This window comes from Sciurus carolinensis, chromosome 7, assembly GCF_902686445.1.
Source record: "Sciurus carolinensis chromosome 7, mSciCar1.2, whole genome shotgun sequence".
In the NCBI taxonomy this organism is placed as follows: Eukaryota; Metazoa; Chordata; class Mammalia; order Rodentia; family Sciuridae; genus Sciurus; species Sciurus carolinensis.
This window is the reverse complement of record NC_062219.1, coordinates 61,157,189-61,171,062: the sequence shown is the minus strand read 5'-3', so window position 1 is coordinate 61,171,062 and position 13,874 is coordinate 61,157,189. Positions and strand designations below refer to the sequence as shown.

Genomic DNA, 13,874 nt, shown 5'->3' with positions numbered 1-13,874 from the left:
AAGAACACTTATGTATAAAGTTTTATTTATAAGTGCACATAAATTTTATCAGGGAAAGTAAAGTGATATAATCACCTATTACAAGAAATCTACTTATAAATGAATGTAATTAAATCTGTGATGTCAAATTGTTTTATTCCCATTGATCATTCTGCTTTGTTATTAAATTATACCCATTTTTAAAAACTCAGTAAAATAAGATAACATGTATCAATGAATTTCATGAAGTTTTGAAATACACTGTTACAATTTTAATTTTCATTACCTGTCAATCCTGCTATATTATTACTTTGGTCTCAAATTGTAGAATACACTGAAAGTTCTGTGGTTCCAAGTGACTTCAAAAAGTTGGTTTATCTTAAAATTTTCTTTGGAAATTTTGAGCTATGATTAATTTATGTATTCTCTATGCTCATTTTTAATCACTTGATATTTCTTCTTCCAACTGAAAGTAAATGACAATATAAAAATTATATGAAGGAATAATTAGAATACTTTATGTATTTTGTTTTATTATCTACTCTTATGACAATAATAGAAAACCAATTTGTGAATATGAATTTAATGTTTATATATGAAAAAAGATAACAGAAGGAACTATTATAAAAGCATTATGTTAGCCAAACAGCAGTCTTGGTGGTAAATACATTTGATAGGTATTTCCATAGTTTTTTCTTCTAATATATATGGGCTATTATAGTTGAGGTTCTTGTCTTTTGCACAGTTAGTATTCATGTAATAGAAATTAACTCCATTATATAGATTTTTCTCAAAGGAGCAGGCTTACAAAGTATTTGTTGTCACTTCATACTTTTAAACAATGTTTGCCTTTCAGTAATGCTAATATTTTACTAGATGCCTTACATTAATGGAAATGTACATAATTATTTATAATTCTAAGTCAGTACAGATTTCTTCTAAGCTTATTAATATTAATGGCAGCTGATAAGGTACAACATTGCTCAAGATGAAAGTCTTCTTTTCCCCCAGCAGCTAACTTGTGTTTATCAAAGCCATATTCTGCCTGCCCTTTGAATTCATATCTTTATGAATACAAATAAGTTCCACATTTCAGAACCATGTCAGGGTGGTGAAAGGTTTGGAAGGCTGAAAAAAGGTTAAAGTTTACTGCTAAATGCTACATTTGTCATCATAATTGCAAAGTAAGTCATTAACTGCAAGACAAGTGCATTTGATTAGTGGCATAGTTCATGATTATTTTCATTAGGAAGAAGAAGCTTTGCCTCTAATGAAAGCATTCAGACCAAAGAACATGGAATGAGTGCAGTATAAATAAAATATTAATAGATTTCTTAATGGTGACTTCACAGAAACAATGTAAAAACACAGACCAGAATGTTCTGACTACAAAACAAGACACTATGCTGGGAATGTCCTAGCAATATATTAAGTGATCAAGTCACAAGTTGTTTTCCCAACTCTTATAGCAAATTTAAAATCTTTAAAAACTCATTGGGAATCAAATCTATCAGTTGACTTTGGCCTAAAACAGGAAAAGCTCAAATAAGTGTGTAATTTTTTCTGAGAGATGTTAAAAGGGTGAATGCATGGATTGAGCCTCATCTTGTGAAGCTCTTGTTTTAAGCTATCGTTGACTAGAGAACATGCATATGTAAAAGGCTAAAATAAAGGGAGAGGTACCATACTTTTTGAACCTTGGAGGGGTTTAATAAAAGTATACATTGATAATGACTTTAGTGATTAATCATAAAATAGCTTAATTAATTTGAAAGTTTTTAAAAGTTAACTTTTAAGGCAAGAAAATAAGAAATTAGATTTAAATTTTGACATTTCCACTGATACTTTTTTTTCTTGTATTTTTATTAGGAAATACTGTTTTGCTAAGTTAATATACTTATGCCTTAGAATTTGAATTATTATTTGAATGATATATTATTTTTAAATAACTTCTGACAATTGTAACTTTTATGTTAAATACATAAATATTATAAATAGTCTCATAAAATATTTTCAGTTTTTCATAGCTTGTGATTTTTCAAAAAAGGGAGTGAAAGAAGATCATTTTTTCTCAATGTACATGAATTAAAATCCCATGTTGAGACATTCCATGTTGAAAATTTTCAGTCTTCAGATTTTCTATGGATTCAAAATTCTATTTATTATGTAGAAAGTTAAGAATCTGTTCAAAATCAATTCATTCGGATCATAGTGGAGTTTTGAAAATTCAAACAAGTGTTTCAAGAAACACTTGAAATTTCTTGTTTCAAGAAAATTCAAACAAGTGTTTTTTCCAACTAAGACTTTATTATTGTGTGCCCTTATGATTAAGAATTCACCAACACATTATATTGTATGTAGAAAATTCTGAAAGAAAATGTCAGAAAAATTCACAATCCATTTTGGAAGAATTGTGTCTGAACATTCAATTTTAGTCTAAATCCCAATAGAAGTCCTCAATTCTGCTTAAATCTTTACAGTGATGGGCATAACATTTCCTCTTGGACAAAGTATTCCATGTTTGAACATTTCCCACATCATATATTAATTTGTGAGAAGTTTTTAAATATGTGCCCTACTTCTTCTTTGCCAGTTAAAGGACACAAGCTTAAGCTTATTTCACAGTTCAGGTCTTCAAATATTTTTTTTTAGTTATAGTTTTATAAATATATATATATTTTAGCTATAGATGGACACAATGCCTTTATTTTATTTATTTATTTTTATGTGGTGCTGAGGATCAAACCCAGTACCTCACACGTGCCAGGCAAGCACTCTACCACTGAGTTATAACCCCAGCCCCCAGCTCTTCAAATATTTAAAGATGATTTTCATGATTCTAATAATTATTCACTCTTTAGATCCAAACTATTTGCTTCAGTGTGCCTTGTAAAATTTTAAGTCCAAACCTGAATATGCTCTAGTTTGCTTATGCCTTTTAATTACTAGTTATTATTCATGCAAGTGAAATTTCCTGTGAGGAAATGCTAACTTTAAAAAGTATTTTAGAACAGTATAAAAGACATTTTAGGATCCAAAAAGTATATAAAATGAATACTTATCTAGTGATTTTGGTGCTCTTCTACTCAATGAGTTAAATTCATATGAAATCATCCTCCAAGAGCCATAGCAGGTTTATATGACTGGTTGTATGCATAACTTGACTGTGTCATTAGAAATATATAAATGTTTAACTGTACTTTGCCATAGCTAATTCAGTCAGAAGAGGGACCAAATGACTGGCTGTTCATTAAGAATTTGAAAGTAGAAAGTGACCAGGGCATTTGGAAGCAACATTATTTTTCTACCTTCCTAACAAAAACTGTTCTTCAAAATGAACACGAAATTTAAAAACCTATGGATATTCCTCTTCTGTCTCCTTCCCTCTCTCCCTCCCCAACATTATAGAATTACTTGAACATAAAGCTGCATCTGAGTGAATTAATGCTCTTGTAACAAACTGAAAATGTTCAGAGACAGACAAAATACAAAGGTAGTGAAATGCAAATATTATATTAAAGGAAAAAAATCTTTATTCAGGATGATACCTTTGGGTTTTAATAATAATGTGGTATCTGCTGGCACACTGGCATCTCTCCTCTCTTTATTAACAGACTTCTATCTCCTCTGTAGCCTGTGATCAACTGTCTCTTGGGGTGGCTGCCATCTTCGGGCCTTCACACAGCTCGTCAGCAAACGCAGTACAGTCAATCTGCAATGCTCTGGGGGTTCCCCACATACAGACCCGATGGAAGCACCAAGTGTCAGACAACAAAGATTCCTTTTACGTCAGCCTCTACCCAGACTTCTCTTCGCTCAGCCGTGCCATTTTAGACTTGGTGCAGTTTTTCAAGTGGAAAACCGTTACAGTTGTATATGATGACAGCACGGGTAAGAAAAATGAGTTGTCTTTGGGGCTATGCTTTAAATATATGATCTTTTTTGAAGCCTACTCTGGATTCTGTGTTCTTGGTTTTTGCGTGGGTTTTTGTTTATTTTTTCATTTAAAAAAATTAAGAGAAGGAAGATATTTGGAACCAGATATCAATCCTATTTCATGCATATAGATAACAGCAAAATCACAAGACTTTTTCTCTGTTTGTAAAATAAGCAGTTTTTTTTTTTTCCTTGGAGGGTCAACTAACTTGAACTATAAATTGGATACAGGATAGAGATAATATGAATATAATATTGAAATGCTTATACAAAGAATATTTCTGATAGGTTGAGGATAATTTTCTGCAGCTATCAGTGAAACTTGTCAAGAAACTCATAGTTTTGCATCAATTTTTTATCTGTCTGTTTACATTAAGTAATGCACGTGAAAAGTAATACATTTGTTGAGATGTAATATATTTCTCAACTGTGGAACAACATAATAACTATTGAAATACAAGTTTTTGGAACTGCTTTTGCATGACCATTTAGGGACTCAGAGAATAGAATTTACAGATGATATTTATTGCAGTGTCTTAAAAGAATATTTTAATGAGTAGTTACTCATTAACCTGGAGGTTGTGCATGATTTCTTATTTTTATATATGTTAGTATTTTGTATATGAATGGTTACTTTCAGTTGTTAACTAGAAACAAGTCTTAGACTGAGGGTGCAGGTCAGTAGAGCACTTGCCTAGCAAGCAAGAGGCCCTAGGTTCATATCATCCAGCAGCATTGAAAGAAAAAGTCTCAGAGAAATGTAAGCACATAAATAGTAAAAATAAACTTTTAATATTTGTTGGCAGGTATATTGTTGAAGGAACTATTTTTCTTACAGTATAGCAATACTTGAATAAATATTATGCTGTTTTTCAATATTTTGCCTAGTGCTCTTTAAATTAGAATGTAAAATAATTTATTTTAGGACCCTTCACTCTACCTTCTTAAATATATCAAAATATAAATTATTTGAATTTAAATTCTTCCCAAGTATGCCAGGAACACACTTAGTTTACATATCTAGTATACTGAGGTATTTACAGAAATTTGTTCATTTGCTAAGAATATCAAAAAATGCAAATTGGCAAATAGGAATTCTCTAAAGAGCACAGGGAGTTACAGAGCTTGAAAAATGAAAATATTTTTTAAAAGTGTTTGTTGGGATGAAAATAGTTTGGCAAGTTTAAACAGAAAAATATATACAGTTAACTATACCTGCCTACATTTATTGTCATCCTAACCTCAGATTAAATTTATTAAAATAAGGTAAGTTGCTATTTAAAGAAGCTTTGTCCCTTCCATTGCTTTGAAGGTGATGAAGATATTTGGATATTTCAAAGGTATTCAATTATTTGAATATTAATGCCAATTTAGAGTCATTACAGAATTATTTGCAGAATAAGTATGCCTTAAAAATCCTCTTGGGGAAATATTTATTAATGTTCCATTTCATGCAACATTTAATTCAACAAATATTGATTAAGTACCTGCTACAGGCCAAGGACAGTTACAGATAGGATTACATGCCAGTAAAAGAAGTAAAGCCCCTGCCTTTGTTTCTAATTCACATTTAAGGACATTTTATTATTTATGATTTTATAATTATTTTTAAATTGAAAGGTTAATTGAGAAAATTGAATTCATAACTGGCCATTCTTTTCTCTTCATTGAAAGCACTTTTGAGAACCTGTATGTTCTTGATTATTTTATGTGATACAACTAACTTTAAGACAGGCAGAAAAGTCCCTTTAAAATATGTTCAGTAATATATAAAAGTTAAATGTCCTTTTTATATTTAAAACTCTCAAGAAAGAATTTTAATGATGGAATCTTAAAAAAGAAATTATAAATTTCACAGGAGAGCATGATTATTATTTGATGACTTGGGAAGAGATCTGTTTACAACAAGCATTGTGAATTGAAATGGGTAGCCCCCTACCCAGCAAGATAAATGGTATTTATATATCAATTCTTTACTGCAGGACCCACATGTGACTTTTTATTTATATTTTCCTTTTTCCCTATTCAGATTTATTTATTATGTATGCTATTCCTCCCATTTATATTCATTTCTCTTTTGTTTTGTTGTCCACTTTGATACATGATAATCATACTTTCATCCAGTCTTTGTTCCTTCCCCCAAAACAGATGGGAGGATAGATGAAATATACTGCAAGAGCAGGAGAAATTCTTAAACTGATGTTAACAGGAGCTATTTATTTTTTATGATAATTAGCATTTGTTGTTGTCGTGGATGAATGCTTTTAAACACCATGAAAGTCTGTTATAGCTCTGAATGATGTCCAAAAATGATGGAAAGGAATTGGCTTCAGAAACAAAGCTGTGTTTCTGTCAGTCACTTTGGAACATATGATTCATTTTAAATATAAACTAAAAATAAGTTGGATAGCTGTCAGCTTGTAAGTAATTCAGGAATAAGTTGTGAATATTTGCTTTAAAGTCTGTGTTTCATCTTTGTTTATAGATCAGTAGTTCATTAACAAAGAACTCGAGGATGGTAAGAAAAAGTCTGGAATTCTATTGCCAGTTGTGCTAGTAAGTGAAAGGAACAATACTGGAAAAGAGTAGAAGAGAATGAAAACGACTACAGAAATGAGCAAGAATGCATTAGGCCTTGTGGTAGTTCCTGTCACATAAATTATTTCACTTAATCTTCAAAAAAATTCTTGAGTCCAACAGGAAACAGGTTATCACCCCATCATGCCTGCCTCCTCCTGTGACTGACTCTCCTGATCACACAGACTGAGATAGAAAAATTTTTTTTCTCTTATTTCTTCTTCACTTGGACTTTACAATCAAGTTCTGCTGGTTGTCAGTTCTGAACCTTTCTGATTTGCTTATTGCTTCCACACTCTACCACTTCTTAGATCAAAATCAGCATCATCTCTCATGTATTATGACTAAAAACCTTCTAATTGTATTCTCCATTCAATTCTGCATCTCAATAATCTGATCTCTACACTGCACTTTTAAAAAAATGCAATTCTTATCAATTCCTCCTTTATTAGCTTCTCATTGCTCTAAAAATAACATCAAAACAGTTTAAGAAACCTATAACTGATCTAGTCCCTGTAACTCTCCAATAACTTTTGAGAGTACAAATCCCACTTAATTCTCTTAAATTGAACAATTAAGCTTTTTGCAAGTGCTAAAAGTGCTGTTTTTTTTTTTTAAACCTAGAAAGCACTTATCCTGTCCCCATTCTTCCTAACCCTAATTGCACACATGTGCATGTATGTATTTACACTTACACACTCATACATAACATTTGACTTTAATGTCATGAAGAAAGGCTTCCCTGACTCCTGTTCCCGATTCTGAACAGGTGTTGCCCAGCACATTCCATTGTACCACATTAACTCCCATGACACTTCCCCTGAGAACACATTTCACAATAAATTGCTTTTCTTGACTGAATCTTCCATGAGATCAGAGCAGCATGTGAGCAGAATAAGCCCTCACACTGTTCAGTAATATTACCAGTGGCTAAAATATTGCCTGAGTTGTGGAAGTACCTCAATAAATATTTAAGGAATGAAGACATGAAGATCTTATTATATCAATGTTTAGACAAGGAAATTCCAACGAGTTCAGTAATCTGCCCAAAGTCAAATTCAATTAGGTAGATTTTTAAATACTTGCCATTGAGTAAATAGATTTAACAATAATTTTCAGGTGGAGATAATTGCTTCTATGATTTCGAAAATCACATAAGCAAGCTAGAATGAGATGTGTTTGTGTTCAATTTCAACTATATGTTAGTCAGTTTTGCAGTACTGTGACCAGTATATCTGACAAGAGCAACTTAAGGGAGGAAGAGTTTATTTTGACTCCTGGTTTTAGAGCTTCAGTCTAAGGTGGGATTGACTTCATAGCTCTTGGCCCTAGATGAGACAGGAAGGTGTGCTGGAGGAAAGCTGCTCCATTCATGAGAACCAGGAAGGAGAGAGAGAGAGAGAGAGAGAGAGAGAGAGAGAGAGAGAGAGAGAGCGAACACGAGAATGCTCCAGTAGTCAGGGACAAAATATAAACCCTAAAGGCATACTCCCAGTGACCTTATTCCAGTCATATCCTATCTGCCTATAGTCACCACCCAGTAAGTACTCCTGCCAAATTATTAATCCATCAAATGGATCAATCCACTGATTAGGGTTATAGTTCTCACAACCTAATTAAATCATCTATGAGCATTTTTGCATTATCTCACATATGAACTTTCCAGATATGAACCTCATATCTAAATCATAAAAACTACAGTTAAACATGTATGTACTTATTCGAACAATCATTCATCCATTTTCTTCTATGGGATAGGAGCTACTTTAGAGGGGACTTGATTATGGAGAAACTTGTCTTCACAGGCTCAGAGTTGAGTGAGAGGGAGAGAGTGACAAATGATAACAGCTTGATTATAGCATAGTAAGAACGTAGAGACTCAAGAAAACAATATTGTGGCAGTTCAAGAGAGGAAGCGTTAGTCAGGTGTAGTGGCACACATCTGTAATCCCAGTGGCTTGGGAGGCTGAGGTAGGAGGATCAGGAGTTCATGGTCAGCCTCAGCAACTTGATAAGGCTCGAAGCAACTTGGGGAGACCCTGTCTTAAAATAATTTTTAAAAGGGGGGTGTGCTAGAGATATAGCACTGGGTTCAAACTCTCAGACCAAAACCAAAACCAAAACAAAAACAAAAACAACAAAAAAAGGAAGGGCTTCGTGCTACCTGCAAAGGACAGAAGAGACTTTTGGAGAACATGTCACTATTATGAAGTTGCTATGGAGGATGAGTAGAAATGTTTCAATTGGAGAAGTGGATGGGAGCAGTATGTTGAAATGTGAGAATGTCTGAGGGGGAGAGCTTATTATGGAATTGCAAGCATTTCCTAATGATGGAATCAGAAAAAAGGAAGATGGGATAGGATGAGGGAGAATTTACATAAGGATAGCAGAAGAGAGATCATCCAGAGCTTGTGACTTGCTATTCTGGCTTTTCTGGATACATTCTCCTGCCCTGGATTCTACATGGCTATAGAAATATCAGTGGTGTTTGTGTGGTGTGACCCTGCTTTCTAAATCATGATTGAGTGCCTCAAAGATGGACATGAACTCACCTATCCATTATTTTCCAGAAACCTAGAAAGAGAGATAGGAGATGTCCACCAGTATTGCACTAATGTGGTTACCATGTTTTTTTGGTGTCATAACCTTCTAGATTAAAATCCTGGACCTGTTGTGTAATTTTCATCAAGATACTTGACTTCTAGGGGCCTGAGTTGAGGCATTTCAAAGCTGAGGACAGCATGTACTTCACAGGACTATTGACAAAATTTATGAAATATATAAAATATCTCACAGAATAGGCATAGTAGAAGCTTAAAACTTGCAGAAATACAAATGCCATATCCTATGTGCCATCTACTCTTTACTATAATCTATTACAAAGTCATTGTTATCAACCCAACTTTTTAAATATGAGAACATTTAGATGCAGTGATTTGGTCAAGGGTATATAATAAGAATGTGGAATTCTCGGTTTTGCTCCTGTGCAATCAACTTCAGAATGCCTTCTTAAATACTGATTAGTGGCACATTTACCTAAAAAAGAAGAAAGCAAGTAAAGGGACTTGGAAGAGGACATGTTAACTCTGGTTGTTAGCAAATTAAATTTGAAATATGTATGAAATATTCACTGGTGACTTTTTAAAAAAGTTTACTAATTAGGGTAAAGTGTATTTATAACTGTTTTGGACACATCTGTGTGTGCTTTTGAATTTGGTTTAATGAATTGAGAAGTCAACTAATAGCAAAGAATATATTTTACTTTATCTCGAATCTACATTTAAGTAGGATAAAATAAAAGAATTCAATAGTGTAAGTTAATTTGAAAATATATATTCCTGGAAGACATTAATTTTGAATAAAGTAACATTTTTTTGTATTATAAAAGATAGAACCAAATAATTTCAATTTTATTTTAGGGAGTGGGGTAATTTGAATCTAAGATGATTATATGTTGTACACTTTAAGTATAAAGCTTCAAGTGCTGTATTCTCTAATTTCAAGTGCAAATACAATTAGCAATTACAATTTAAACCTAATTATTTGGATATAGTTGATTACATAGCTCAGTGTACTAGTGTTTCTGTAAAGTTGGTTATGTTCAAACTTGGTGTCTTTGCTCCTATTTAAACAGGCATAAAATTATTTAGAGTATTATTTATTATGTTCTGGTTATATGATATTTACTATCTTTAATGTAATCATAAAATTAATTCTTTCTCTAAGTTTTTCAATCTTTAAAACATATGCCAAAACATAAAGTAAAAAATAAATGTCTAATTCATATTAATCCTACAACACATATTTCTGCAGGATTGAAATAAACACGTCTTGATTGAAAGAAATATAAAGAGGTTTTCTGTTTTTTATCAAAAATCTCACTGATCAGTAATATCTGCCTGTTTTGCATGATAAAAATATTACATCAAATGGGAGTAATTCCCATGTGGGTGTTCAGAAACTGCCGGTTCTCAATTTAGATTTTCCTGATTCAGACATATTGGTGCGAGCATCTTGGTGAGTGCGTCCCTACCAGCCTTTCTTGTTCTTGTCCGCTTGCCTCTCTAGGCAGCATAGAGGGAAGGAAAGTATTCAAATGATTTCTTTAAAGTGACTGCTCCTCTCTTCGAGAAAGAGCAAAATTCTCCAGCTTTGTACTCTGTGCCATTATTCTCTCCTTGTTATCTCTTTTTCAGTCATTTATTCCCATCTTCATACTCTTAAACTCGTTTCTTTTTTCTTGTTTTGTAAATGCTTATGTTGTTCAAGGGTTTATTCCAAGTCTTCTTGTTTTCTTATCTGTTTACCTTATCCTCCATACAGACTCTTGCCTCCTTCTGCCTATATGCTGTAGGCTCAACAATCTACATCTTCAGCTCTTTTTAGATCTCCCTGCTCATCTCCTGCCACCCATCAATCACCTTGATAGACACATCTGCCCCAACATGACGAAAACCTAACATATTATCTTTGCATGCAAAGTTGCTTTTTCCCTTGAATTTCCCTCTTTATCATGTTGTCTCAACCTGATTGCTGGTGGTCATTCAAGGTCTCTGTCTCTCATCTCCCATTTCCAGTTGATCACTAATAGTTCCCAGTTTTACCTGACATTTCTTAAATTTATTCCTCTCCTTCATCCCCACTGCCTGTCTCAGTTAATATCCTTCTCCTTTACACCTGAATCATGTCCTGTGTGCTGCCCTATTTGAGCTAATGTATCTGGAATAGTCAAACTGGTCTTTTAAAAATAAGTCTGATGGACTTGGAGCTGTTCAGTTGTTCCTCATTTCTTGGAAGGATGAGCTCTGATCTCAGCATGATATGCCTGTCCTTCATCATTGGCCTTCTTAAGCCTCTGATTTTACTTCACTGATATTTCTTGTCTTTGCACTTATATTATGGTTCTCCTTGTACAATTGTCACTCTCCCCTACCAACCATGCTCTGCTATGTCAATCTCTACTATGCACAAACAGTTCTCTCTGCCTAATATGCCCTTGCCATTTGATAGCCTATTCATCACCTTCAAGATATACCTCAAAATAGTCTTGTGAAGTACCACCTCCCTGACCCATGTGAGTTAATACCCTATGCTTGGTATGGTACAGATTTAATTTGGTTGATAAATAGGTCTTCATAATTTCTGTAGTCTTTTTTATTTTTTTCAATTTGTTTTATTATACATTGTTGTGGTTTCCACATGAGATGTCCCCCAAAAGCTCATGCGTGAGACAGTGCAAGAAGGTTTAGGGTAGAAATGATCAGGTTATAAGAGTCTTAACCCAGTCAGTGAATCAATTCCCTGATCAGATTAACTGAGTGGTAACTGAAGGCAGGTAGGGTGTGCCTGGAAGAGATGGGTCCCTGGGGTATCTATTTTGTAACTGGAGAGTAGAGTCTTTCTCTGCTTTCTAATCTTCGTGTGAACTGATTCCTTCTGCCACATCCTTCTGCCATGATGTTTTGTCTCACTTTGAACCCTGAGGAATGGAGCCTGATGTCTATAGACTTGAGACCTCTGAAACCATGAGCCCCTGAATAAACTTTTTCTTCTCTACAATTGTTCTGGTCAGGTCTTTTAGTCACAGCAGTGAAAACTGACTAAAACAGACATAGGAGTTGGGTTCATCCCGATATCCATACATGCATAGAAATCAATTTCAGTTCATGATCCCCTACCCATTTCCTCCCGCTTTGACCTCCTGTTCTCCCTGACTCCAATTCTCCTTCCTCTAACAGACTTCCTTATGCTCCTCTATTAATTTATATTTGATTGGTTCTTTATGTTATCCTGTCCTTTCCTCCCCATTTTCTTTATTTTACTCTAGCTTCCACATATGAGAGAAAACATTTGACCTTTGGGTTTCTGAGTTTGTCTTGTTTTACTTAGCATGATATTCTCCATTTCCATCCATTTACCAGCAAATAATTTCATTTTTTTAATAACTGAGTAGAATGCTATTGTATAAATATGCCACGATTTCTTAATCCTTTCATCTATTGACTGGCATCTGGATCGATTCCATAATTAAGTTATTGTGAATTATGCTGCTATAAACCTTGATGTGACTGTATCACTGTATTATGCTGATGTTAGATCATTTGGGAAAGTCCTCTGGGGTGTGGGGGTGCAGATAGCTGGTTCATATGGTGGTTCCATCCCTAGTTTTTTGAGGAACCTCAAAACTGCTTTCTAGAGTGGTCATGCTAAGTCTGTAGTCAGAATAGCAATGACCAAGAACACAAACAATAATAAATGCTGTTGAGGTTGTGGAAAGAAAGGAACACTTATACATCGTAGTAAATTTTATTTTCAGCATACTCACATAAACTATTTAGCAACAATGATGTTTTGCTTAACATGGGAGCTCTAAATATAGTATAAATTATTTATGTGTTCTTTCCCTTTCATCCTAATCATCTTTATTAGTTCTCTGTAGTTAAACATGACAATAGAATCCATTTTTACATAATTATACAGTAATGGAATATATCTTGTTCTGGTTCAGACTCCAGTATTGCTCCTTCTCCTTTCCTCTCTCATCCCCTGCTCCCTTTCCTCTATTGATCTCTCTGCCATTTACCCATACTTATGAATGTACAAGATGGTGAGATTCACTGTAGTATATTCATATATGTACATAGGTAAGTTATGATTTATTTTTTATATATTTTTACTCCACAAATAATTATCAAGTACTTATTATGTATTGGTACTATTTTGTTGTTGGTACTTGGAGATAAAAGAATGACAAAATATACAAAAATTATTCACTTTATGAAGTTATGTTCTAATACAGGGTGATAAACAATAGCAAAATACTATGTGTATTTGCTAGTTTCCAATGGGATAAATATTAAGGAGAAAATTAAGCAGGAGAGACGTATAGACAGTCAATGGGAAAAATATTATAAAATTTAGTGGGTTTGTCAGAAGAGACAATACTTAGAAGATGACATTTGAACTAATTATAATGAATTGAGAAAAACCACTGAAGAAAGAGTAATTGAGACAAAATCAAGAAGGAAAAAAATAATCAAGGAGGAAGGAGATTGAGAATTTCAAGGCAAAAGAGTATATTTTTACTTTAGAGGAAGAATTTTGAAAAACATCCAAAAACTGAGGGTAATTTTGTGTCATTCATTTTTCTAATCATGTAGGTGTAGGTAAGTGCTTACATCTGTATATGTTCCATTATTTCCTTACAAAGAGTAATGTCATTTCTTTCAAAGTAGCTTGACTTGTTCATATCAAGGTTCAGTTGTATGTTACATTAGTAATGATTGTGTTCTACAACACTAACCCCTAAAAACTTGATAATATTCACTTTTAATTGCAATAACATTTTAGGTAAGGAAGAAAAGAAATAAATCTGCTATTTA

At 33.3% G+C, this 13,874-nt stretch overlaps 1 protein-coding gene across 6 annotated transcripts in view; it reads left to right on the top strand.

Moving 5' to 3' along the window:
* Positions 1–13,874, top strand: part of Grik2 (glutamate ionotropic receptor kainate type subunit 2) — a 643,508-nt gene that overhangs the window by 210,422 nt on the left and 419,212 nt on the right. For all 6 annotated transcript variants that reach the window (XM_047557542.1, XM_047557541.1, XM_047557544.1 and 3 more), the window contains exon 4: positions 3,613–3,870. In XM_047557542.1, the coding sequence (XP_047413498.1) occupies positions 3,613–3,870 (258 nt within the window). The remainder of the gene's footprint in view (positions 1–3,612; positions 3,871–13,874) is intronic.